Source organism: Lygodium microphyllum, unplaced genomic scaffold (genome assembly GCF_053477565.2).
Source record: "Lygodium microphyllum isolate KBCC unplaced genomic scaffold, Lygodium_microphyllum_v1.1.10 scaffold_117, whole genome shotgun sequence".
NCBI lineage: Eukaryota > Viridiplantae > Streptophyta > Polypodiopsida > Schizaeales > Lygodiaceae > Lygodium > Lygodium microphyllum.
The window spans coordinates 202,342-229,865 of NW_028229600.1; the positions used below are offsets into that span (position 1 = coordinate 202,342).

Sequence of the window (27,524 nt, forward strand, 5' to 3'; positions counted from 1 at the left end):
AGTCAAGATTGATGCATCGAGTACGATCACGAGCCGCATAGCGGTCGAGAAGGTGACTCCAACACTCTGACACGAGCGGGAAGTGCTGCAACTGAGAGCGAAACTCAAGAAGCAATCCCTGCATCAGCTCAACATTGGCTGTGGCATTGCAGGCTCTCCATTAACGGATGTAATCAGAGTGAGCTAGTCGAGGGTCCAGCATAGACTCTAGACCAATGACGAGGTCCCAAAGACCCTAAGGCTCAAGCACTTGTTGCATGAAATTAGACCAAGTGGTGAAATTTGACCCGTTAAAACGTGTCTTATTCGTGAAGGCATTCTTGGCCGTTGCAATACGAGTGGTAGTGCTAAGAGATGGATAGTGTAAAAAAGTGTAGTGTGGGTAGAATGGGGGAGAACTAGACACAAGTATGGTAGCCACATGAGGAACCCAAGGAGGTGGGACGAGAACACGGTGAGCAGAAGATGGGAATCCCTGCATAGATGTAACCAAAGGAGAGTATGAAGACGCACCATAAGCTGAGGATGGAAACCCCTGCGTACGAGTGGTCATGGGAGATGTGAAGCTGGGGATAGTAAGGGGAATGCCCATCGCAGTCGCCCCAAGAGTTATAGGTGTGCTCATGTGCTGAAAGGTGAGAGGCACTGTGTTAAAGGGTGGCACTCCCCCTAACGAAGTACCATGGTGCAAAGAGGTAGAGAATGGGGTGGAGAAGGAAAAGGTGCTAGGAGCGGAGATGAAAGATCCAACCCCTAGGGGGTGTGATGCAGATGTGGAGTATAATCCAAGGTTTTGGAAAGATGATGAGAGGTGTGATATAGAAGGTGGGATGCGAGGGAAGTGAGAAGTATGTGTGATATGCTCAAATAAAACAGAAGCTCTAGATGTACCTAAATTTCGTCCGCTTCGTGAGCCCCCTCTATTGAAATTCACATATGCAAAGCCATCCGGATCCTGTACCTCAAAAAAAAAACAGGCAAGGGTTTTGATTCATGCAACACAAAAGAATTGTACAAATGAAACCAGCCTTCCTTCTTGGAATGGGTGGTGATAACCTGATTTAAGAGTTAATTACAGCAATAAATAAATGCACATAAAATGAAATATACACTTTACCATAACATTCTTAGACACTAGACTCCCTGTTGGCCCCAAAACTGGCGCCCCTTGCGGTATTTCTTTAGCTTTCGTTCAATTGGAAGGAGTACAACTTGAGATTCTTCAATCTCCTCCTGCTAACCAATTGCTCTTGCTGTCATAAATGACCAGCAAGCCTTTTGGGTCATTTGCCCCTTGATTCACCTAGGACTTCTTCTCCAATTTGACCCTTAGCTGGCCAAATGCTGCCCCAAATCAATTCGGGATGGGCTGGCTCCTGCAATCCCTTGATAATCTTCAATTATCAGCTGGCTGATTTCAATCCCTTGACCCTTCAATCTTTGGCACGGATCCCAAGGTGGCTACTAAACCCTAATTTCTGCTGTAAATTAGGGTTTACTGCAGAAATTATAGATCAGCCCACCAAAAATGGCTGAAATCTCCTCCAAATGGCTAAGAATTGCTGAGAATGGCTGAGCGTAGGCTGAAGGAGATGAGAGAATGCTGTAGAGAGAGAAAATTCTGAGATTTGTCGGGAAGAACTGATCAAAATCAGCTGCTGCCCTGCTGTACCAGCCCCAAACGGATGCACCAACAACAATAGGAGCATCAGAGACTGTGATCTTCAGGAGAAAGTGCATCAGCAGCAATTGCCAACTTCCCAAGGTCAAGAATATGCAATCTCCATCACCAAAATGGTCTCCAATGGCTGGGAAATGGCCCCAAAAGCTGGGAGCCACAATCCAACATCTCTTTCCAACAGGTCCAAAATGAAAAAACGAGATTTCCCTCTCCCTTCAGCCCTATTTAGCCTTTCTTCCACTTGCATAGGAAAGTTTTGTTGAGATATCGAGCTCCACTCGTGATATGCCAGGGTGACCGTTGTGCATTTATGTCACCAACTTGTTAGCTGCAGATGCGGTTGGTACACCGCCCATGAATAATAGCTAGATGACAGCTATCCTTATCTACTCTAGTTCGTGACTCAGTTAGTATGCCACCTTAGTTAGTTGAGTTTGGTTTGAGACCCATATATAAGGTTCTTCTATTTCTCTGTACTAGAGTTCTTTTTGGCTTACACAACTAAGAAGAGAAAAACTATTTTCAGCCTCCACTTTTGTGTGTATTCCCCCATTGTGTAAGTGAGAAAGCTATAAGTGAGACTCCTTTCTTCTCTCCCATAATCTTGACATGGTATCAAAGCCTGGTTCGTGGTAAGGAGCTCAAGAAAGCAAAAGAAGTTCGCGGTGTTCTGGTAAGAGAACCAGTGTTGCTTTCATTTTTCGAGTTTGGGAGCAAGTCTCTGCAAGTAGCACAGCCGAAAAGTGCAAGACTGCATTGTCTCTGATTGAGACACCCTTCATGGTGTAGCAAGAGGGCAGTATATGCTGTGGGAAAGGGCTTTAGCCCTTGGTAGCTCTGTTTTTTTTATTCGAGGCCATTTCGGGACCTGTTTTGGAGGCGGAAGTTTTTTACACGCACTCAAGAAAAGGCCCTGTTTTTTTATGTGCAACCACTGTTCTACAGGTCGGTGAAAAGTTACCGTAGAAATTGCATCGTATGCCTGTGCGCAGAGACATTGGGAGTTATAGAATCATCCTTGTTGCCTGTTGATGCAAAATGTCACTAGGAAGTGACTGTGTGGTCAAATACCACTTTCGTCAGTTTTGCAGATTTGCCCTTGTGAGGCTGAAGCTGTGTTTTTTGCAGTGACAGAATTTTTTGCAGTGTTCTGTAATGGCGTCTGATTCTCTTTCACAAATTGTCACTGAAAAGCTTGACAAGAACAACTTCCAAGCATGGAAGTTTAGAATGACGAATTTCCTTATGGGAAAAGGATATTGGAAATTCTTTGCAGGAAATGAAGAAGAATCAGTTCTTCCTGATGTTCCCAATCAATAGCAAATGCAGACATTTAAAGGATGGCATGAGAGAGCTAGAAAAGTTATGTACTGACTGTCTATCAGTATTTCAGACTCTATGATTGTGCATATTCAAGATGCAAGTACGCCAAAGGAGGCATGGGATACTTTGTCAAAAATGTATAGCACAAATACGCAAGCCACGAAAATGCAGCTCAAGCAAGAGTTGCATAATGTGCAAAGAGAAAGTATAAGCATCAATGACTACCACATGAAGGTAAAGAAGATTACAGATGCACTTGCTTCCATTGGGTCGCCAGTGGAAGATGATGATTTAGTTTCTGTGACCTTGAATGATCTAGGAAATGATTATGCACAGTTCCGAACATCCATTTCCGTCCGTGAAAGATTTCCTGAATTTGAGGAGTTGATTGCTCTTCTAATTTCTGAGGAGTAGAGAAATGGTGGTGCATCTTCTTCAGAAGGAACTTTAAAAGAAGCTGTCTTCTACTCAAATACTGGAAGAGGTAGAGGCAGAGGTAGAGGAGGCCGATCTGGAGGCCGTGGTAGAAATCAGAATATGTAGCAAACTCAAGAAAACCAGTCCTATGGAGGAGGACGTGGTAACTCTAGAGGCAGGGGGAGCCAAAGAGGTCGTGGTGGATCGCAAAGAGGCTAAAATGCAAACAGCAATGTTGAATGCTACTACTGTAGTAAAATGGGTCATATGGCTAAAGACTGCTATAAAAAGCAGAATGACATCATGAATGGAAAATTACAAGGGAATTATACATCTTCTAGTAAACAGGGTGATGACAGAAATGAGCATTTATTTATGGTGCAATACATGAACAATTATGTGACAAGTGCAGAAGAAAGCAACGAAGTGTGGTATGTTGACTCAGGTGCGTCAAACCACATGACAAGTCATGCAGAATGGATGCAGGATGCAAGGAAAATGGAAAAACTAGGATTTGTGGATACTGGTGATGATACTGCACATCCTATTGTGCAGATTGGAAAAATTCATTTGTCTATGCAGGATGGGAAAAAGAAATACCTATCAGATGTATTTCATGTCCCGAATATCACCAAGAATCTGGTTTCTGTTGGTCAAATGGTTCAGCAGGGCTTGCAGGTCAGATTTAATCCTCATGGATGCTTTGTTGAGGATATGAAAAATAAAGGTCGCTTGATAGCAAAAGGAAATAAGAAGGGCAAAATGTTTACGTTAGATGCAAACATGCCTGAATTGAGTGCAGCAAAGTTTGCACATGGGACCGGTGTAGTTGCAGATATTGATATATGGCATAAACGTATTGGTCATGTTAATGTACAGCAACTTAAATCAATGCAGGCCCAAAATATTGTTGCAGGATTGCCTAAATTCAAGGTTGCAGAAATGCATAAGGTATGTGAAGCCTGTCAATTTGGAAAACAGGCAAGGAAACCATTTCCTAGACATGTTCAAGAGAGTAAGAAGCCATTGGAATTAATCCACTCTGATGTGTGGACTACTAAAGCTACATCTATTGGAGGCTGTCATTATTTTGTCACTTTTATTGATGACTATAGTGTTAGAGATCATTGTCTGGTCGGACTGCATAGTCCACTCGGACTGTACAGTCGGACTGCCACGTGGCAGTCCGACTTGCTGCAGTACAGTCGGCTGCATTTAATACAGCCAACCTGCATTTTCTAGCGCCCAGATTTTTGGCTATTTATAGCCGAGTTTTCAGTCTTCTGCCCACATTCTTCTGCTCGCAGATTACAAGCTGGTGGCTCGCGCAGATTCCGTCTCTGTTCGCAGATTTCAGACAAGAGACAGTACAGACTGCAGCGGACTTCGAGGTGAACAGCAGGTTGCATCGTCAAGGTGGAGACATGCAGTCCAGCGCACTGCGCCCATGTATATATCTGCATATCTTTGTATACAGCACACTTTATACAGCAAATCTTCATCTTCTACTGTCTCTTTCTCTCTCCTCTCTCTCTGCGTTCTCTCTCTCAGTCCTACGCTTCCGCACCGCTGCACTCTGACATGGTATCAGAGCAGTGTAGAAGGGCTGACTAAGTGCAGAACCAACCTAAAGAGGAGTTTCTATCGCGACACAAGGCTGCGTTTTCAGCGTTTGAGAGCAGGCAGGAGGGCTGCGCCTTGGAACAAGGCTGAAGCAAGCGTAGGCGTGCAGGAAAGGAGTCCAGGTGGTAGATTTGCTGTTGTTTACTGTTGTTTGACGAGAAGAAAGTTTGAGTTTTCAGCTTTCAAGTACAGGTTTTGCTTTTTCATTGCCTCCGGCGGGTGAAGAAGTGTTGGGACGCGGAAGAGCCCTAGCAGGCTGAGTCTTCACAATCCAGTCGGACTGCCACATGGCAGTCCGACTGACTGCAGTCCAGTCGGGACCTGCCTGTTTTTTCACCCAGATTTTGGCTATTTATAGCTGAGTTCTTCAACAGTCTCCCACACTTTTCTGCTCGCAGATTACAGACTGGTGGCTCGCGCAGATTTCATCTCTGTTCGCAAATTTCAGACAGGAGACAGTGCAGACTGTAGCGGACTTCGAGGTGAACAGCAAGTTGCATCGTCGAGGTGGAGACACGCAGTCCAACACACTGCTCCCGTGTATATATTTGCATATCTTTGTATACAACACACTTTATACAGCAGATATTCATCTTCCACTGTCTCTCTCTCTCTTCTCTCTCTGCGTTCTCTCTCTCTCAGTCCTACGCTTCCGCACTGCTGCACTCTGACATGGTATCAGAGCAGTGTAGAAGGGCTGACTGAGTGCAGAACCAACCTGAAGAGGAGTTTCTATCGCGACACAAGGCTGCGTTTTCAGCGTTTGAGGGCAGGCAGGAGGGCTGCGCCTCGGAACAAGGCTGAAGCAAGCGTGGGCGCGCAGGAAAGGAGTCCAGGTGGTGGATTTGCTGCTGTTTACTGCTGTTTGACAAGAAGAAAGTTTGAGTTTTCAACTTTTAAGTGCAGGTTTTACTTTTTCATCGCCTCCGGCGGGTGAAGAAGTTTCAGGACGCGGAAGAGCCCTAGCAGGCTGAGTTACCACAGTCAGAGAGGGTTGCTTTTGCATTTGTGAAGGCATTACAGGTGAAGATGTCTATAGAGATTGACTTGGAGTTCCAGACGATTATGGACCGGAAGGTGCCTGTCTTACCGGCTCTTCCCGCAGATCAGAAGCTCAATGGCGACAACTACCGCATTTGGCGCGTCATGATGTTGGCCATCCTTGAGTCCTATGATTTGGCGGAGCTTGTACAGGAGGAGATCGACCGGCTCTCGGTAAGAGATGAGTCCAAACTCTCTTTCGATGCTCGTGCGGAGTTGGCCAAGGCTCAGTCTCACTGGGACAAACTGAATGCCAGGATTCGTTCCTTTCTTTTTCTATCTTGTACTACAGCCGTGATAGCTCACATCGAGCACTTGACGGTGGCTCAGAAGATATGGCTAGAGCTTGATCAGATGTATAACCGGATGACCCTAATGAAGCGGGTTTCTTTGGAGGTTCAGATGCGGACCTTGTCTGTGAACAAGTCTTCTTCATTGCGGGAGCACATCAACAAGCTAAGACAGCTTCAGATGCAGGTTCAGAAAGCGGGGCAGCCGATTTCCTCCGAAGACATAGCGATCACACTCTTGTCCCAATTGCCGCCACGATTCGGTGCTTTCTACTCCGCCCTTATTGCTTCGAGGCGGGAGTCCACTCTTCGGTGGGAAGAGTTGGTTCCTATGGTCTTGGACCAAGAGGAACAACTAAAGGGACAAAATGCTTCCAAGTCGGAGGCACTGACAAGTCAAGCCTCTCAGAAGAAGGGGAAGGACCAAAAGAAGAAGAAGGGGGATAACAAGTCAAAGAAGGACAAGGACAAGGACAAGGACAAAGAATCCACATGCCATATTTGTGGAAAGACTGGCCATTGGAAGAAGGATTGCCTTGACAAAGACAAGAAGGACACGAAGGATTCTGGAGCAGTGGCTGCACCCTCATCAATTGCATTTCTTCATCTAGCTGTCATTGAGAACTCTACACCGAATGCTTCTGATACTGCGATGACAGCTCCTCAGACTCGAGAGTGGATCGTTGACAGTGGTGCCTCCTGGCACATGACTCCTTCATCAGATGGTGTTGCCCAGTTGCGACCCTCGCGTGGGCAGATTCTCATTGGAGATAGCTCTTCAGTGTCAATTGCAGGACGGGGTGAGATGCAGCTTATTCCAGATGGATGCAGCGGTATCCATACCTCAGAGGTCTTGCATGTACCAGGTTTGGGATATCATCTTCTGTCAGTTCATAAGATTTGCTCCCTTGGACTTTTGGTGGAGTTTGACAATGATTCGGTGCGAGTCCTTGATCGTGGATCAAGGTTCTCTCATCCGGATATGAGGAGAACGGCATCTATAAATTGAAGTCTTCCACCGCCCTATCTACTCTTCTTCTTACCTCTCAGACACAGTCAGAGCTATGGCATGCTCGGTTTGGTCACCTCAACTATGATCATCTTCGGAGGGCGTCACGTGGACAGCTTGTTCGAGGGTTGCCGGATATAGTGGTGAGCCAGCAGCCATGCGTCTCCTGCATTCGCGGCGGTCTACTTCACCGATGGAGCTTGTATCTACGGATCTTTGTGGCCCTATGAGGAACGAGTCCTTGCGAGGAAGCTCGTACTTCATGTTGATCGTAGATGACTACAGCAGGATGACATGGGCCTATTTCTTGGCATTGAAGTCAAAAGCTTTCTCCCACTTCAAGGATTGGCTTCTCTTTGAGGAGAACCGATCAGGCCAGAGATTGAAGACCTTGCGATACGACAAGGATGGTGAATTTGTTTCTAATGAGTTTGCTCGTTTTTGTGCAGATAAAGGTATTCACCAGGAGTTTGCTAATACCAACACTCCTCAAGAAAATGGCATTCTTGAACGGAAGAACCGAAGCGTGATCGAGACGGCACGCACCATGATGGAGCACCGACAGACACCTCAGTTTCTGTGGGCTGAGGCTGTGGCTACTGCAGTCCACATCCTTAACCGATCCCCCACTTCGGCCGTTGATGGGATGACACCTTTTGAGGCTTACTTTGGGACTAAGCCCGATGTTTCTTATTTTAGGGTCTTTGGGTGTGATGCCTATGTTCACATTCCCAAGGCTCATCGTGATAAATTTGAAGCAACGTCCCGAAGACAGGTATTTGTTGGCTACAGCTCCCAGTCCCAAGGCTATCGTTTGTATGATCCCGTCAAGCGAGATGTGTACACCAGTCGAGATGTTCGGTTTGTGGAGGTTTCGGCCATACCAGCGGGTGAGGAGCATCCCGTTCTTGGAGATCCAAGGGAGAGTTGGGCTCCCGATACAGTTCCTTTGAAGCCCGCGCCTTTTGATTCTGATTTTGTTTCTGACACAGAGTCTACTGTTCCACCGATCACCCCCGAGGCGTTACCACTGGTGGATATCCCAGAGTCTTCAGCTGATGGAGAGCGACGAGGGGAGGTCCGGCCTCCTCCTCGTTGGGCCCGTGACATACTTCGTGATTCAGGGATCGAGGGGGTCCCTGAGGAGTAGGGACCGCAGGATGGTCCGCGGCGGTCACGGAGACACCAGGCACATTCTACGGAGCTTGTTTGCTCTAACTATTGTTTGATGACCTGTGTTATGCAGGATCGAGAGCCCACCTCCGTGAAGGAGGCTTTACAGTCCGCACCATGGAACAAAGCTATGGAAGCCGAGTTGAAGGCTATTGACAAGAATGGCAGTTGGTCACTCGTGCCACGCCCCCCGAATAAGAAGGTGATTGGCGTCAAATGGGTCTTCAAGACCAAGTACCTTAGCGATGGTTCTTTGGACAAGCACAAGGCTCGCCTTGTTGCTAAAGGTTTTGCACAGCGCCCAGGGATTGATTGTCATGATACTTTTGCCCCCATTGCTCGTATGGCGACTATTCGAGCTGTTATTACCTTGGCTGGCCATAAGAGATGGCCTGTCTACCAGTTGGATGTGAAGTCGGCCTTCCTCAATGGTGATTTGAAGGAGGAGATCTATGTCGAGCAACCTCCTGGCTTTGGATCTTCAGATGGGAAAGTCTACAGATTGAAGAAGGCCTTGTATGGCCTCAAGCAGGCTCCACGTGCATGGAACGAGAAGATTGATTCGTTCCTTCAGTCACAATTGGGATATTGGCGTTCTAAGGCCAATCCGCAGCTTTATGTACACATTTCCGAGGCTGGTTGTGTGTTTTTTGTGTTGTATGTTGATGATTTGATTGTCACAGGTGATCATGCACAGAAGGTCCAAGAGACGAAGGCAGCTTTACATCAGACGTTCGAGATGACGGACTTGGGTCTACTCCATTTCTTTTTGGGCCATGAGATTTATCAGTCTCGGAGGGGGATCTTCATCTCTCAGCAGAGATATGTACAGGAGCTCTTGGTTTCTTTTGCGATGGAGGATTCTCGGACCCTTTCTACTCCTATGGATCCGAACTGGAAGGCCACTTCCCATTCAGCTTCTCCCATGGCGGATGCTTCCCGTTATCGTCAGTTGATTGGATCATTGATTTGGCTCCTCAACACTCGTGTTGATCTTTATTTTGCTGTTGGGCTCTTGGCAGGGTTTATGAGTGAACCTCAATGTTAGACAGATCATAGCCTGCACAGTCAGTCGGACTGTGCAGTCGGACTGCCACGTGGCAGTCCGACTGTCAGCAGCCCAGTCGGCTGCATTTAATGCAGCCGACTTTAAATGCAGCCGACTTATTCCAGGCTGCGCCCTATTTTCTGGCGCCCCAGTTCGTGGCAATTTTCGACTATTTATAGTCGACATTTCCAGCAGTCTGGTCACTCTTCTCTGTCGCAAATTACAGACCGGTGCCGCGCAGTTTTCTGTCTCTGTTCACAGATTTCAGACAGCAGACAGTGCAGATTGCAGCAGACTTCGAGGTGGACAGCAGGTCGCATCGTCGAGGTGGAGACACGCAGTCTAGCGCACTACGCCCGTGTATATCTTTGTATTCAGCATTCTTTATACAGCAGATCTTCATTGTCCACTGTCTCTTTCTCTCCCTTCTCTCTCTGCGTTCTCTCTCTCTCAGTCCTACGCTTCCGCACATAGCCTGCACAGTCAGTCGGACTGTGCAGTCGGACTGCCACGTGGCAGTCCGACTGTCAGCAGCCCAGTCGGCTGCATTTAATGCAGCCGACTTATTCCAGGCTGCGCCCTATTTTCTGGCGCCCCAGTTCGTGGCAGTTTTCGACTATTTATAGTCGACATTTCCAGCAGTCTGGTCACTCTTCTCTATCGCAGATTACAGACCGGTGCCGCGCAGTTTTCTGTCTCTGTTCACAGATTTCAGACAGCAGACAGTGCAAGCACATAGCCTGCACAGTCAGTCGGACTGTGCAGTCGGACTGCCACGTGGCAGTCCGATTGTCAGCAGCCCAGTCGGCTGCATTTAATGCAGCCGACTTATTCCAGGCTGCGCCCTATTTTCTGGCGCCCCAGTTCGTGGCAGTTTTCGACTATTTATAGTCGACATTTCCAGCAGTCTGGTCACTCTTCTCTGTCGCAGATTACAGACCGGTGCCGCGCAGTTTTCTGTCTCTGTTCACAGATTTCAGACAGCAGACAGTGCAGATTGCAGCAGACTTCGAGATGGACAGCAGGTCGCATCGTCGAGGTGGAGACACACAGTCCAGCGCACTGCGCCCGTGTATATCTTTCTATTCAGCATTCTTTATACAGCAGATCTTCATTGTCCACTGTCTCTCTCTCTCCCTTCTCTCTCTGCGTTCTCTCTCTCAGTCCTACGCTTCCGCACCGCTGGACTGCATGTACCAGGATTAGGGTACCATCTCCTTTCAGTTCATAAGATTTGCTCCCTTGGTCTTTTGGTGGAGTTTGACAGTTCTACTGTGCGAGTCCTTGATCGTGAATCGAGGAAGGTTCTATCATCTGGATATGAGGAGAACGGCATTTACAAACTGAAGTCTTCCACTGCCCTCTCTACTCTTCTTCTTACCTCACAGTCACAGTCTGAGTTATGGCATGCTCGGTTTGGTCACCTGAACTATGACTATCTTCGGAAGGCGTCACGTGGACAGCTTGTTCGAGGGTTGCCGGATATAGTGGTGAGCCAGCAGCCATGTGTCTCCTGCATACGGGGGAAGCAGCATAGAGATGCCATTCCCCACACAGCTTCGCGGCGGTCTACTTCACCAATGGAGCTAGTATCTACGGATCTATGTGGCCCTATGAGGAATGAGTCCCTTCGTGGGAGCTCGTACTTCATGCTGATCGTGGATGACTACAGCAGGATGACATGGGCCTACTTTTTGGCACTAAAGTCAAAAGCTTTCTCGCACTTCAAGGATTGGCTTCTCTTTGAGGAGAACCGATCAGGCCGGAAGTTGAAGACCTTGCGATCCGACAAGGGAGGTGAATTTGTGTCTAATGAATTTGCTCGGTTTTGTGCAAATAGAGGAATTCACCAGGAGTTTGCCAATACCAATACTCCTCAAGAAAATGGTATTCTAGAACGGAAGAACCGCAGTGTGATCGAGATGGCGTGCACCATGATGGAGCACCGACAGACCCCTCAGGTTCTGTGGGCCGAGGCTGTGGCTACTGCAGTCCACATCCTTAATCGATCCCCTACTTCAGCCGTGGAAGGGATGACTCCATTTGAGGCTTATTTTGGGACGAAGCCAGATGTTTCTTACTTTCGAGTCTTTGGGTGTGATGCTTATGTTCACATTCCCAAGGCTCACCGTGATAAATTTGAAGCGGCTTCCCGAAAACAGGTATTTGTTGGCTACAGCTCCCAGTCCCAAGGCTACCGACTGTATGATCCCGTCAAGCGGGATGTGTACACTAGCTGTGATGTGCGGTTTGTGGAGGTTCCGGCTACTTCAACGGGTGAGGAGCATCCCGTTCTTGGAGATCCAGGGGAGAGTTGGGCTCCTTCAACAGTTCCACTGGAGCCCGTGCCTTTTGATTATGATTCTGTTTCTGACACAGAGTCTATTGTTCCACCGGACCCTTCTGAGGAGTTACCACCGGTGGATATTCCAGAGTCTTCTGCTGATGGAGAACGACGAGGGGAGGTTCGGCCTCCTCCTCGCTGGGCCCGTGACACACTCCGTGATTCAGGGATCGAGGGGGTTCCTGAGGAGTGGGGACCGCAGGTTGGTCCGCGGCGGTCACGGAGGCACCAGGCGCATTCTTCGGAGCTTGTTTGCTCCAATTATTGTTTGATGTCCCGTGTTATGCAGGACCGAGAGCCCACCTCCGTGAAGGAGGCTTTACAGTCCGCCCCATGGAAGAAAGCTATGGAAGCTGAGTTGGAGGCTATTGAGAGGAATGGCACTTGGTCACTTGTGCCACGCCCCCTGAAGAAGAAGGTGATTGGAGTCAAGTGGGTCTTCAAGACCAAATATCTCAGTGATGGTACTTTGGATAAGCACAAGGCTCGCCTTGTTGCTAAGGGTTTTGCCCAGCGCCCAGGGATTGACTGTCATGACACCTTTGCCCCCACAGCTCGTATGGCAACCATTAGAGCTGTTCTTGCTTTGGCTGGCCATAGGAGATGGCCTGTTTATCAGTTGGATGTGAAGTCGGCCTTCCTGAATGGTGATTTGAAGGAGGAGATCTACGTTGAGCAGCCTCCTGGCTTTGGTTCTTCAGATGGGAAAGTCTACAGGTTGAAGAAGGCCTTGTATGGCCTCAAGCAGGCCCCGCGAGCTTGGAACGAGAAGATTGATTCGTTCCTCCAGTCTCAGTTGGGATATCGGCGGTCCAAGGCTGATCCGCAGCTGTATGTTCACACTTCCGAGGATGGTTGTGTGCTGTTTGTATTATATGTTGATGATTTGATTGTCACAGGCGATGATGCACAGCAGGTCGCAGATTACAGACCGGTGCCGCGCAGTTTTCTGTCTCTGTTCACAGATTTCAGACAGCAGACAGTGCAGATTGCAGCAGACTTCGAGGTGGACAGTAGGTCGCATCGTCGAGGTGGAGACACGCAGTCCAGCGCACTGCGCCCGTGTATATCTTTGTATTCAGCATTCTTTATACAGCAGATCTTCATTGTCCATTGTCTCTTTCTCTCCCTTCTCTCTCTGCGTTCTCTCTCTCTCAGTCCTACGCTTCCGCACCGCTGCACTCTAACATTTTCCCATCTGAAGAACCAAAGCCAGGAGGCTGCTCAACGTAGATCTCCTCCTTCAAATCACCATTCAGGAAGGCCGACTTCACATCCAACTGATAAACAGGCCATCTCCTATGGCCAGCCAAAGCAAGAACAGCTCTAATGGTTGCCATACGAGCTGTGGGGGCAAAGGTGTCATGACAGTCAATCCCTGGGCGCTGGGCAAAACCCTTAGCAACAAGGCGAGCCTTGTGCTTATCCAAAGTACCATCACTGAGATATTTGGTCTTGAAGACCCACTTGACTCCAATCACCTTCTTCTTCAGGGGGCGTGGCACAAGTGACCAAGTGCCATTCCTCTCAATAGCCTCCAACTCAGCTTCCATAGCTTTCTTCCATGGGGCGGACTGTAAAGCCTCCTTCACGGAGGTGGGCTCTCGGTCCTGCATAACACGGGACATCAAACAATAATTGGAGCAAACAAGCTCCGAAGAATGCGCCTGGTGCCTCCGTGACCGCCGCGGACCAACCTGCGGTCCCCACTCCTCAGGAACCCCCTCGATCCCTGAATCACGGAGTGTGTCACGGGCCCAGCGAGGAGGAGGCCGAACCTCCCTCGTCGTTCTCCATCAGCAGAAGACTCTGGAATATCCACCGGTGGTAACTCCTCAGAAGGGTCCGGTGGAACAATAGACTCTGTGTCAGAAACAGAATCATAATCAAAAGGCACGGGCTCCAGTGGAACTGTCGAAGGAGCCCAACTCTCCCCTGGATCTCCAAGAACGGGATGCTCCTCACCCGTTGAAGTAGCCGGAACCTCCACAAACCGCACATCACGGCTAGTGTACACATCCCGCTTGACGGGATCATACAGTCGGTAGCCTTGGGACTGGGAGCTGTAGCCAACAAATACCTGTTTTCGGGAAGCCGCTTCAAATTTATCACGGTGAGCCTTGGGAATGTGAACATAAGCATCACACCCAAAGACTCGAAAGTAAGAAACATCTGGCTTCGTCCCAAAATAAGCCTCAAATGGAGTCATCCCTTCCACGGCTGAAGTAGGGGATCGATTAAGGATGTGGACTGCAGTAGCCACAGCCTCGGCCCACAGAACCTGAGGGGTCTGTCGGTGCTCCATCATGGTGCACGCCATCTCGATCACACTGCGGTTCTTCCGTTCTAGAATACCATTTTCTTGAGGAGTATTGGTATTGGCAAACTCCTGGTGAATTCCTCTATTTGCACAAAACCGAGCAAATTCATTAGACACAAATTCACCTCCCTTGTCGGATCGCAAGGTCTTCAACTTCCGGCCTGATCGGTTCTCCTCAAAGAGAAGCCAATCCTTGAAGTGCGAGAAAGCTTCTGACTTTAGTGCCAAAAAGTAGGCCCATGTCATCCTGCTGTAGTCATCCACGATCAGCATGAAGTACGAGCTCCCACGAAGGGACTCATTCCTCATAGGGCCACATAGATCCGTAGATACTAGCTCCATCGGTGAAGTAGACCGCCGCGAAGCTGTGTGGGGAATGGCATCTCTATGCTGCTTCCCCCGTATGCAGGAGACACATGGCTGCTGGCTCACCACTATATCCGGCAACCCTCGAACAAGCTGTCCACGTGACGCCTTCCGAAGATAGTCATAGTTCAGGTGACCAAACCGAGCATGCCATAACTCAGACTGTGACTGTGAGGTAAGAAGAAGAGTAGAGAGGGCAGTGGAAGACTTCAGTTTGTAAATGCCGTTCTCCTCATATCCAGATGATAGAACCTTCCTCGATTCACGATGAAGGACTCGCACAGTAGAACTGTCAAACTCCACCAAAAGACCAAGGGAGCAAATCTTATGAACTGAAAGGAGATGGTACCCTAATCCTGGTACATGCAAAACCTCTGAGGTATGGGTGCTACCTCGGCCATCCGGAATAAGCTGCATCTTACCCCGACCTGCAACAGAAACTGAAGAGCTGTCTCCAATGAGAACCTGCCCACGCGAAGGTCGCAGTTGGGCAACACCATCTGATGAAGGAGTCATGTGCCGTGAGGCACCACTATCAACAATCCACTCTCGATCCTGGGGAACCGTCATCGCAGCATCAGAAGCATTCGGTGAAGCGTCCTCAATGACAACTAGATGTAGAAATGCAGCTGATGAGGGTGCAGCAACCGCTCCAGAATCCTTGGTATCCTTCTTCTCGGTGTCCTTCGTGTCTTTGTCAGGGCAATCCTTCTTCCAATGGCCAGTCTTTTCACAAATATGACATGTAGAGTCTTTGTCCTTGTCCTTCTTGGACTTGTTATCCCCCTTCTTCTTCTTTTGGTCCTTCCCCTTCTTCTGAGAGGCTTGACCTGTCAACGCCTCCGACTTGGAAGCATTCTGTCCCTTTAACTGTTCCTCTTGGTCCAAGACCATAGGAACCAACTCTTCCCACCGAAGAGTAGACTCTCGCCCAGAAGCAATGAGGGCAGAGTAAAATGTACCGAATCATGGCGGCAACTGGGACAGTAGTGTGATCGCCATGTCTTCGGAGGAAATCAGCTTCCCCGCATTCTGAACCTGCATCTGTAGCTGCCTTAGCTTGTTAATGTGTTCCCTTAGCGAAGAAGACTTATTGACGGACAAGGTCCGCATCTGTACCTCCAAAGAAACCCTCTTCATCAGGGTCATCCGATTGTACATTTGATCAAGCTCCAGCCATATCTCACGAGCCACCGTCAAGTGCTCGATGTGAGCGATCACGGCTGTAGTGCATGATAGAAAGAGAAAGGATCGAATCCTGGCATTCAGTTTGTCCCAATGAGACTGGGCCCTGGCCAACTCCGCAAGAGCATCGGAAGAGAGTTTGGACTCATCTCTAACCGAAGGCCAGTCAATATCCTCCTGTACCAACTCCGCCAAATCATAGGACTCAAGGATGGCCAACATCATAACGCGCCAAATGCGGTAGTTGTCGCCGTCGAGCTTCTAATCTGTAGGAAGAGCCGATAAGATAGGCACCTTCCGATCCATAATCGCCTAGAACTCCAAGTCCATCTTTGAAGACATCTTCACCTGCAATGCCTTCTCAAACACAAAAGCAGCCCCCTCTGACTGGGTAAACTCAGCCTGCCAAGGCTCTTCTACGTCCCGAAGCTTCTTCACCCGCCGGAGGCGATGAAAAAGCAAAACCTGCACTTTTAGGTTGAAAACTCAAACTTCCTCCGCGTCAAACAGCAGTAAACAGCAGCAAATCCACCACCTGTACTCCTTTCCTGTGCGCCCACACTCGTTTCAGCCTTGTTCCAAGGCGCAGCCCTCCTGTCTGCCCTTAAACGCAAAAAACGCAAATTTGTGTCGTGATGGAAACTCCTCTTCAGGTTGATTCTGCGCTCAGTCAGCCCTCAAACACTGCTTTGATACCATGTCAGAGTGCAACGGTGCGGAAGCGTAGGGCTGAGAGAGAGAGAAGGGAGAGAAAGAGACAGTGGACAATGAAGATCTGCTGTATAAAGAATGCTGAATACAAAGATATACACGGGCGCAGTGCGCTGGACTGCGTGTCTCCACCTCGACGATGCGACCTGCTGTCCACCTCGAAGTCTGCTGCAATCTGCACTGTCTACTGTCTGAAATCTGTGAACAGAGACAGAAAACTGCGCGGCACCGGTCTGTAATCTGCAACAGAGAAGAGTGACCAGACTGCTGGAAATGTCGACTATAAATAGTCGAAAACTGCCACGAACTGGGGCGCCAAAAAATAGGGCGCAGCCTGGAATAAGTCGGCTGCATTAAATGCAGCCGACTGGGCTGCTGACAGTCGGACTGCCACGTGGCAGTCCGACTGCACAGTCCGACTGACTGTGCAGGCTATGATCTGTCTAACACCTCAGACGGTGCATTGGTAGGCAGCTCAGAGGATACTTCGGTATTTGAGGGGGACGTCTAATTTAGGGATTCATTACCCCGCAGGCACAAGTGGTTCAGATCTTGTTCTTGCAGGTTGGAGCGACTCGGATTGGGCCGGTGATGTGGACCACAGGCGGTCTACTACATGTTATTGTTTTACCTTGGGTGCAGGTGTTATCTCATGGAGTAGCAAGAAGCAGCCCACGGTGGCCCTTTCATCACTAAGCCGGAGTATCGGGCCGTGTCTTCCACCACATGTGAGGCTGTGTGGCTTCGGAGATTGCTGGAGGAGCTTGGCTGCCCCCAGACTCGTCCTACTTTGCTGCAATGCGACAATGAGAGTTGCATTGCCTTGGCACGGAATCTTGTTTTTCATGCCCGGACGAAGCACATAGAGATCCAGTACCACTTCATCAGAGAGAAGCTTCTGGATGAGACCATCACCGTGGAGTACTGCAAGACGGAGGATAATCTTGCAGATTTGTTTACGAAGGCACTTCCCCAGGCTCTACTTTGGAGACATTCCAGATCCCTCAGGCTTCTGCCCCGCCCAAGCTCTGAGAGGGGGTGTTAGAGATCATTGCCTGGTTGGATTGCACACTCCAGTCGGACTGTACAGTCGGACTGCCACGTGGCAGTCCGACTTGCTGCAATACAGTCAGCTGCATTTAATGCAGCCGACCTGCATTTTCTGGCGCCCAAATTTTTTGCTATTTATAGCCGAGTTTTCAGTCTTCTGCCCACATTCTTCTGCTCGTAGATTACAGGCTAGTGGCTTGTGCAGATTCGGTCTCTGTTCGCAGATTTCAGACAGGAGACAGTGCAGACTGCAGCGGACTTCGAGGTGAACAGCAGGTTGCATCGTCGAGGTGGAGACACGCAGTCCAGCGCACTGCGCCCGTGTATATATCTGCATATCTTTGTATACAGCACACTTTATACAGCAGATCTTCATCTCCTACTGTCTCTTTCTCTCTCTTCTCTCTCTCTGCGTTCTCTCTCTCAGTCCTGCGCTTGCGCACCGCTGCACTCTGACATATAGCAGAAAAGTTTCGGTGTATTTTATGAAAAAGATAAGTGAAGTGTTTGGGCATTTCAAAACTCTTAAAGCTATGGTTGAAAAAGAAACAGGCCTGCAAATAAAATGCCAAGGTCAAATGGAGGGGGAGAGTACCTCTCAAATGAGTTTGCAAGGTTCTTGCAGAAGCATGGCATAAAGCAGCAATATTCATGTAGTCATACCCCACAACAAAATGGAATTGCAGAAAGGGAAAACAAGCATATTGGAGAGGTATCTCGTGCCATACTCAACGAAAAAGATTTGCCAGATTTTTACTGGACTGAAGCAGTTACTACAACAGTCTACATAATGAACAGGACCTTGGAGTTTTGCTCTTATACTAGCATGGAGGATTCTCCTCCCGCGACAAATTGTGCAACATCTCTATTGATGCTATCATGGCAATGACTTCTATCCTTGCTCTTTCAGTAGATAGAGATGCTTCATCATTTTCATTTATATGGTTCTCAGCACCACACAAAGACCGACATCCTCAAGCTTCTCTTTCCTCTTCGGCATCAATATCCAAGTTGAGAGGGGGGTTCCTACCCTTCTTGATATTCTACAAGTTTCGGCACTAGTCTTCGACATCGGCCTTCCCCCCCCCTGTTGTACCTTCCCCTATGCATTGCATTATTTCATTATCTTTATACCAGGGCGCTTGGGCAAGTGAACAATTTTTCCACGAGGGACTACCCAAGTGGCACCTACTGCATGAGCATTCTTCAACATGTAGCATACTATGCATCTCATTGTGCAAAGCACCACTATATGGATTCTTAACGCTTTCCATTGGTGGATTGCACCACCATCCTTCTTCACGCGATACTTCGTCGCCTTTCCCTCATCATCAACATCCTCAAGTAGTTGGGTAAGCTTGTATTGTTTTGTGATGTGTTGGATGTACCACCCCTACTCCCGTCTTTTGGGTCATTGTTACTTAGTTCAAGAAATGATTGAGCAACCAAAGAGAGAGTAGGGTTTGAAGGAGGAATACGGAGTGTGTACAGCAAACACTGAGAAGAGAAGAGAAGAGAAGAGAAACTCAGATGAATGAAACGAAATAATGAAGTGAATCTAATACAAAGGTGCCATAGCACGAAGGATACCCTGGAGCAAGGAGACTACCAAAGAAGCCTCTGAGTCTACAAACGCAAGGATGATGAGGTGTTGCTTGGAGCAAGGAGACTGTCGTCGAAGAGGAGGCTCTAAATCCACGATGCAAGGATGATGACTGTGATGCCTGGAGCAAGGAGATTGTCAACCGAGGATAAATAACCTCTGAGTCTCCAAACATGTCTGAAGATTGACGCGAACTACTGAGGAGTGACATCAAAGAAGATAGAAGAGCCAGAAACTGAAAATACAAATATAGACAGTCTCTGAAGATGGAAGTGTTAGCAAATTAGTCAGCTCAGGTGTGAATCTGTGCTGCAGAGGCTATGGCCTTTTTGTAGTATTTTTTCTAGCATTTTTTGGTGCCCTTTTTAGGACTGGGGAGCATTTAATGTTGGCCAACCAGCATTAAATGCTGACCAACTGCATTTATTGCTTCCCCCATTTTATGCCTATATATTGCTAGGGCTCCTCCTCCCCTAGTGTACAGGACTGATTTACCCTTCTGCTGCCCTGGCGACTGCTGTCAACCTGATTGCGACCAGATTTTGGCTTCCATACTCTGCGTTTTCATCCGCATCTGCATCGTCTGCCTGTCCAACACCTCCTGCTGCCTGTGTTTTCCTCATCAGGCTGCTGGCAACAGTTCCTTACACCTGTTTAGGCAGTGTGCAGCCTGCGTTTTGCTGTTTACAGCACTCTTTTGGGCTGGGCAACTGGCAGAACAGGCCGTTTTTGCTGTTTCTAGCAGATTTGAACTGATTTTTTGACTTTGTGCAGTAGAATTTGGCTTATTTTGATCAGCTTTTGGGTTATACTACATGTGAACTCTTGCTTTTTGCAATCTATGCTCGTGGTTTGGCTGTGTTCCTTCTCCCAATCCCTTCTTTTCTCTACTTCTTTTTTCAATCCTCTCCAGATGGCTCCTCCCTACACATCCCCTGATGATACGCTCCATGGAGGTTCAAGTGAGGCTCTTGCAGCTTCAGAGAGGGGTTCGACGAAGCAGAAGTTAAAGGCCCAATGTTACCACTATGGCAAGAAAGGTCATTTAAGGAAGGACTACAAAGAGTTAGCGGCTTCCAAAAAGAAAAAGGAGCAGAAGACGAAGCGGGATGCGGACTCCTCTGACGAGTCCTCCTCTGCCTCAGGTTCCGATTCCGATCCTCCAGCCAAGGCGAAGTCCAAGGGCGCAGAAGGGATCCTCTTCTTCGGATCATGGGAAGAGCTTAGTGGCCCCTTCCTCATCTGCTTTCTAGTGGTGGTGATGTGGTCATCCCTCACGACTCTCCAGTGCCAGAGAGGGAGTGTGAGAGGGTGGTGAGATGGAGTAGCCGTGCCTCATCTATATGTCTATACAGATGCACAAGATCCAGAGAGGGACATCCCTGACGTATAGACCAAAATCTGGCAGGTACAAATCCTGGAGCTAGAATTGACATCCAAGTTCATGATGGGCTGGTTACTTGACAGAGAGCCGGAGGGTTTTGTCTGGAGCCCAAATGAGGGGACACTTTGGCGATTCTGGCCAAAGGCGTGGATTCCATGGTCACATGTTCAGAAACATGTTTGGCATATTAGTCTTGTATGTTCTAAGTGACATAGGTGACATAACACAGAGAGCCGCTATGATTCTTCTCTATTTTCAGGTGGTGTTGTTATGATTCTTCTCTATTTTCAGGTGGTGTACCGTGTTGTTATGATTCGCATCGACGTCAGATAATCTCCAAGGCCACTCATTGCTAGGATATCCATGGTTCTTCTGGTGGTCCTACGTTGTATAGTTTATGATTCCCCATCATTGTACTATTGTATTGTATCAGATCACCCCTGATCTGAGAGAAGGTGTTAGCAGATTAGTCAGCTCAGGTGTGAGTCTGTGCTGCAGAGGCTGTGGACTTTTTGTAGTATTTTTTCTAGCATTTTTTGGTACCCTTTTTAGGGCTGGGGAATGCTGGCCGACTGCATTTATTGCTCCACCCATTTTATGCCTATATATTGATGGGGCTCCTCCTCCTTTGGTATACTTCAGCCATCATTTGTGGATTCTCTGACACTTTCGAAAGACCCTAGAAAGTCTTTTTGGAGCTGGAAACTGAAACCTAAAATGGAAATGAAAAAGGAAAACTGTACAGAATGATGTGGTTTCTCAACAACCCAATCAGCCGCCGCACCTAAAATTAACTTTCCACCAAAAAAAAAAGTTCAATGTGGTTCCATCTGCCTTTGTAGAGCTTGGTAGGCCACTGGGCAGCTAACGATAGCACCCTTTGGCCAATGCCTTATCATCTTTGAGGTGACTACTTGGACTCCCTTGGTAAAATAACCATCGTCTCTGTAGTCTTGGTAGGCCACTAGACAATCAACGTACACCCTTTGTCAGATGCCCTGCCTGCTTTGGGGTGGGATGCCTTAGGGTAAACATTGCCGGCCTTTCCTTTTAGGCTCAGTTTTGGACTTGCAAGGGAGTGTTGAGCTAAAACACGCTTTACAACTAATTAGCATTTTTAAAGAGCCCCAAAACACACTTAATTAATGAAAAACACAAATTGTGCAGGTTTCTCACTCTACCATGTAAATTTCAGCAATCAGCCACCTACAATATGTTGTTCAACCATCAATGACTACAACCCATCACTATCCAACCCTAGGTAACCTATTTTCAGCCATCGCCCTGCTGTTTGGAGGTCTCCATCTGATACGTCATCGTAGCACCTGATCAACCTATGTTTTCCACATCTATTGCCAAGCGACAAGCTGCAGCCATCTCTCCCACCAAGCGACTGCTGTAGTATCTGCATTTTTGCTGTCCAACAAGCTCTCTACATCAACAAACACCTCTCCTGTTGGTTGCTTGACAATTCTCTGCCTCAGCACTCTCTCATCTCCAACTAGTGGTTACTACACTTGGGATCCCTCTCTAGTGGACGTCACTCTCTGACACTACATTGCTCTGCCCTCGGGCATTCTATACACTCTTAGATTGATTTACAGCATTCATTTACTTCAAAGTTTCTACTCTCTATGTTTATCTTTGTGTTTGAGTTTTGAGTTTTTGATTTTTTGCGTTTTGCGTTTAGGATCTGAGTTTTGCTTGTCTCTGTTTGAGTCTTTGTGTTTCAATCTTGGTCGTACAAGTTGTGTTTCCTCAGTGCAAACCCTAGCATATCTTCACAATTGGTAGACTTCAAATAGCAGAAAACAATACTCCATGACCTATCACAATGGTCTAATAACATGTAAAGAGTGGACGCAACAATGGAAGCATAGAAGAATGTTGTAATAGACTTCACAATACGAGAGAGATTGCAAGAAAAGAGAGAAACACAAGAACACTGCAAAGCGAGAACTCAAACGCGTACTCGAAAAATAGAATCCATATACCAAGATATTAGATAGTTATATACAGTAGTGAGTCACCAGCTGTGTAGTGGCGAGCACTAACTCTCTCTCTCCAACAAGACCTACAAATGATGAATAATTGGAGGAGGATCCTAGGCCAATAAATAGGCCATGATCCAGCAAAAAGTCAGCTAGCAATACATGGATAAGATAATCAAGTCAGCCAGCTCAGTAATGACCAATCGGCCCAAATCAAGTCCAATAAATCAAGCTTCTACAAAAATGGTGTGCCCACCCTAGTAACACATGCATAGACTCACTCATGAGTTTAAGTAATTTGCTAACAAGATACCTAAGCAACGGATAATCAAGCCACCCCCAATGTGCCTAGGAAAGGCACTGATGTCGATGTTGGTCATACTAATCCCAAACCACAAAGAGTAGAAATAGCTAAATTCCATACCTATTCAAACTTCATGAATCATCTCCCGAAAAGCACTATCATGGCCATGGATTCCCCCATGGACCACCAATGTTCCCCCATGTGAGAATATACTAGGGGCAAAAGAACGCTCTCTATCAAACATCCCATCATGAACCTAAAGACAAACCAACTCTAAGATTTGAATCTGCCAAACTTAGTCAATGGCAATGCGTGTGGAAAGCCACACCTAGGCTCCACCACACCTACATATAGATGAGGTTCAAATGCCCCACCACCACCACCCTCTCATACTCCTTTCGCACTAGAGTGCTGTGGGATGATAGCACCACTAGGGCTAGCAAGTTGCAGATACCGACCCTTTCACTACTTGGCTAGAGTCAAAGTCCGAATCTAAGAACAACGACTCGTTAGAGGAGTCTTTTCTTAGCCTTCTTCTTCTTCTTCTCCTTCTCCTTCCCATAATGCCACTAGTTTCTTGCAATCCTTTCAAAGATGCCCCTTCTTACAACAATGGCAACACTGACTTTTCTTCTTCTGTTGCTTGTCACCTCTCTCTAAAGTATCAAAATCATCCAAAGATTTGTTGCAAAAATGAGATGGTAAACTCCCCTATAAATGCAAAGCAACCTCATGCTCAAGCAACATCAAGGTCATATGATCAAAACAAATAGGTGTCGTCAATATCTGAGCTCGTAAAGCATTGGCAACACCATCAAACTTTGAAGGTAGCTTGTAGAGTACAATCCCACGAGAGGGGCTTTGGGAAGGGCAGACTGCATGTTGCAAAGTTGATCCTACGTTTTTCACCCAAAGTAGAAATGGTTAAATCATATTAGCTCAAACTAAATAGTCTGCAACTAGCCATAGAGGATCACAACTCACATGGTCAATGGAACCTCCTACATAATCTCAAGCTTCTTCCACACCTTTGGAGATATTTTGCAAGAAGTTAATAGAAAATTTTAGAGAAATCCCCCTAAAGTAAAATTACAAAGTACAAGGAACTTTGTAAAGAGTGTCTTAAGTACATCACAAATACAATGATTATGTAAACAACCAATATAGTGGGCTATAGTGCTAGACCATCTAGAAGGGCGATATGGAAAAAGTACCCAAGTCCCAAGTTCACCCGAGGGCATCTCTTCTCTTCCTCATCATCTCAAAGCCACCTTGCATCCTCTCTTATTCCAATGGAGAGAGTGAATGATCTCTATCCAAATCCTCAAAAGAGTCTCTATCACGGATTGATCTTAAAGATCTGTAGCAAATGGACGTTATGAAGGGTTTTTGCTTTTATAGCCCGCGAAGGCAATTAAGTCGGCCTACCTGACCAACCTACCATATGAGCCTCCACTAGTCGGCCAAGGAATATTCCCTTTACCGTCAAGCTGCAGCCAGGGGCTGCTTCTGTGGCCCCCGGACTCCAAAATAGGGGCCCCTTTTAACTCCCTTACCCTGTAAATCGATGCAATGTGCCTCGAGTTGCTACCAGCTTAACCACTCCGTCTAACCCAAAGATTAGACCCACAACGGTCACCTTTTTGCCATCCGGTCACATAGACCTTGTCTGATATACAAGTCAGGACTCGACCAATATCCGCTCACATAGGGCTTCTCCTCATAATGGGGGCCTTACAACTTTGAGCACCATGGATTATTGGTGGCACCTTATGAGGGTGGGGTATTGAGCATATCTAATGCACCTCGTTGCTCACATGTACTCGGCTATAATACTAGCAATCAGCTCCCATCTGTGACAATGTCCGTGGGTCCACTGTGCCTATGAGTAATGAGTAATCAAGAGTGGAAAACCTGCTCAAATGTCGAAAAATATAAAGGGATAGATATCAACTCTCATAGCCATAGAGTCTAACACAAGGTTTGGTACCCCATACAACAAGAAGCATCCATGGTTCATGCACATGGGTAATATCCATGTATCACTATACTCTCTCATTCATTGATCATCAAAGGAGGTGTGAAGACGTGTAGTTACTCAATAAATGTGCTAGAGAGGACCTAGACAATGCATTCTATGGTGTTCCAAATGCGCTTAGGGAAAGAGGATACACTCACATTAGTCGACCAAGATAATTGTAGGCAACCTATAAGGTGATAAAGCACTAGAGCCTATTGACTTGGGCTCTCTCTTCTTATTGCACATATAAGTCACCCCCTGGCACTTCCACGTGTCACCTTGTCATCATTATTACATTTAGCTACTATTCTCCATTTTGGCTTGAGTAGATTGCTAATGTAGTCAACAAGCTAACTTGTTGCAACAAGTATGATGGGCTGAGAGAAAAAAGGAGAGAAGGAAAGTGAGGAAAGTGTAAACACCATCACAAGAACAGTAAATAGTCAATGAACAAGAAATAAATCATGAACAAGAGAAATGAGAACAAAGGAGAGTAATCCTTCTATGCATATACTATGCAAGTGCTGTCCTAGAGTGAGCCATGCTTGGAAGTGTAAAGGGCGTGTAGATGGCCATAACAATGTGGCATGTAGCATTTACCATTTGTTTACAGGATTTGAAAACAAAGCTAATGCACTTGGACCAGCTTACATTGCAACAGCCATTGTGATCGTGTTCTTAGCAAGTCATCCAATGTTTCCAATTCAGCCATTGGCCACACATCCACGCTTTCAGGTAATATGATCCTGAGAGTGAAAATTCAATGGTTTCTTTCCTATAGCTAAGATTGCATTATGGTTTTTGTACATCTCACAAGGGATTCAACAATTTGGTAGAAACCTTGGAAAACAATGCATGCAGCATTTGACATGAATAGTTTAACGTCTGACTTCTCTTTCTGGTAAAGGATTGCAACATTATCGAGTCTAGTATTGGAACAGGTTTGAAATTCCTGGGTCTGAATTCCAAGCACACATAGGGCTGCAGAGGTTCCAACATGCATCAGGTCATGCGTGTGTTAGCAAGCATCCCAGCCACATAGCATAAAGAGTCATGCATCCACAATATGAGTTGTGAGGAAACTGAGTGTGGTAGCATAGCACAAATGGCAAGAAGCAGATGATAAAAATCACCACACATGAATATTTCAACTTTACAACTAAAGGTCTCCACAGAAAGAAGGATATCAATAACTGATGATCTGTGTCCTGCTCCTTACTTGACAATCTTCGCAATGCCAGTCTTTTCCAAGCAAAGTCGCGCTCTAAAAGAGAAAGATGCATTCACATGTTGCGGTTTCTTCTTCAAGGCAGCTGCTTCAATCATGATATGGTCAACAAACTCCGCCATGTTGGAAGTGAGAGTCTTGGAGTAGGTTGGCCCCATTCTGTTAGCCCTTAGGAACTCAATAATCAACTCTTTCACAATCTTTCTCCTCTCTCTCAGGGATCTCCGCAATGCCAGCTCTTTTTCATCGGGCCGCTGCGCTGCCTGTCCAGAGATAAAACTCTCCAATACCTCATGAGCAGAGGTAAGTTTGTGTGCGTTTCTGTAGAAAGATACCACACTGGAGGAAAGCTCAGGGGGCAAGTCCTGTGAAAGGCTAGTAGCATCCACGTCTGGCTCTGTTGCATGACTGCTATGGGCTACTGCAGATAGGCATAATGCTTGTCTCTGAGTGTGAAGGCCGATGGAGCGACCAACAGGGGATCTGAAATTAGAGGAAAACACCACAAGCTTATGTTCTGATCCAGCTTCAATACATAGTCTCCTCAGCCGAACAACAAATTTGGGTGAAGAAGATGAAGGCAAAGCAATAGAGGGCAAGGCCGCCGGCGGGACTATGTCTAAGTAGTCCATTGAATTGCCGTGTTCTAAAGGCTTCAAGCTATGTCTTCAAGCTCACTTCATCTATGCCTTCAGGCAAACAGGAAAACATACATGCACGATTGGTCTATCCAAAAAATCTGGGCTTCCACTTTTCTGTGTTCTTTTTGGAGGAAATGTTAAATCAAGTGATAGCAAGGCAATATAACGATTTTAAATGCCTAGTCAATACTTACTAGCTCAAGTAGTTAGTGATATGGTGTGCCAAACCTAAGATTAAGTCTTCCATTCTCACAAGTAGTGGTGAACGGCAAACGCACCTTCACCTTATATAATATAAAAAGTGATTATAGCTCCACTAGGCCGATCATCAAGATGGATGGTTGTAATGGGACCACATATTGAGTTGGTGCTCAAGGGGTCTAAGTAGACCCTTGATTACAAGTATCAATTTAAGCCTCGATATTGAATTTATACAAAACCATTTTGCGTCCAACTATTTTAAATATACAACCTTTCAACTTCTGTTTATTTTTTGTTTGGAACATCGCCCCAAGGCCCACAGGCCAATCATTTCAAGTTAGCCTCACATATCAATGAAGGTACCCCCTTAAACCATTCATCCAACACTTGAACCATCAACCATACATAATGCACACATTGTCCTTACCAATTGAGCTATCGTTCAGGGGTAATAAGGCAACACAATAGCCAAGGTCTACCTAACATAAGGGTTGTTTTTAGATATCATGTAGTTAGACTAAGGCTACAAAAGGGTAATTGCAAAGAAGCAGTGTATGTCCCAATGTGATGA

The 27,524-nt window shown here is 46.9% G+C and overlaps 1 protein-coding gene across 1 annotated transcript in view; it reads right to left on the reverse strand.

Moving 5' to 3' along the window:
- The window catches only part of LOC148008612 (transcription termination factor MTERF2, chloroplastic-like), a 73,196-nt gene extending 46,323 nt beyond the window's left edge, over positions 1-26,873 (reverse strand). The window contains exon 1 of the mRNA XM_087674163.1: positions 26,103-26,873. Within this exon, the coding sequence (XP_087530289.1) occupies positions 26,103-26,743 (641 nt within the window). The 5' untranslated portion in view covers positions 26,744-26,873. The remainder of the gene's footprint in view (positions 1-26,102) is intronic.
- Between the last annotated feature and the right edge of the window lie 651 nt (positions 26,874-27,524).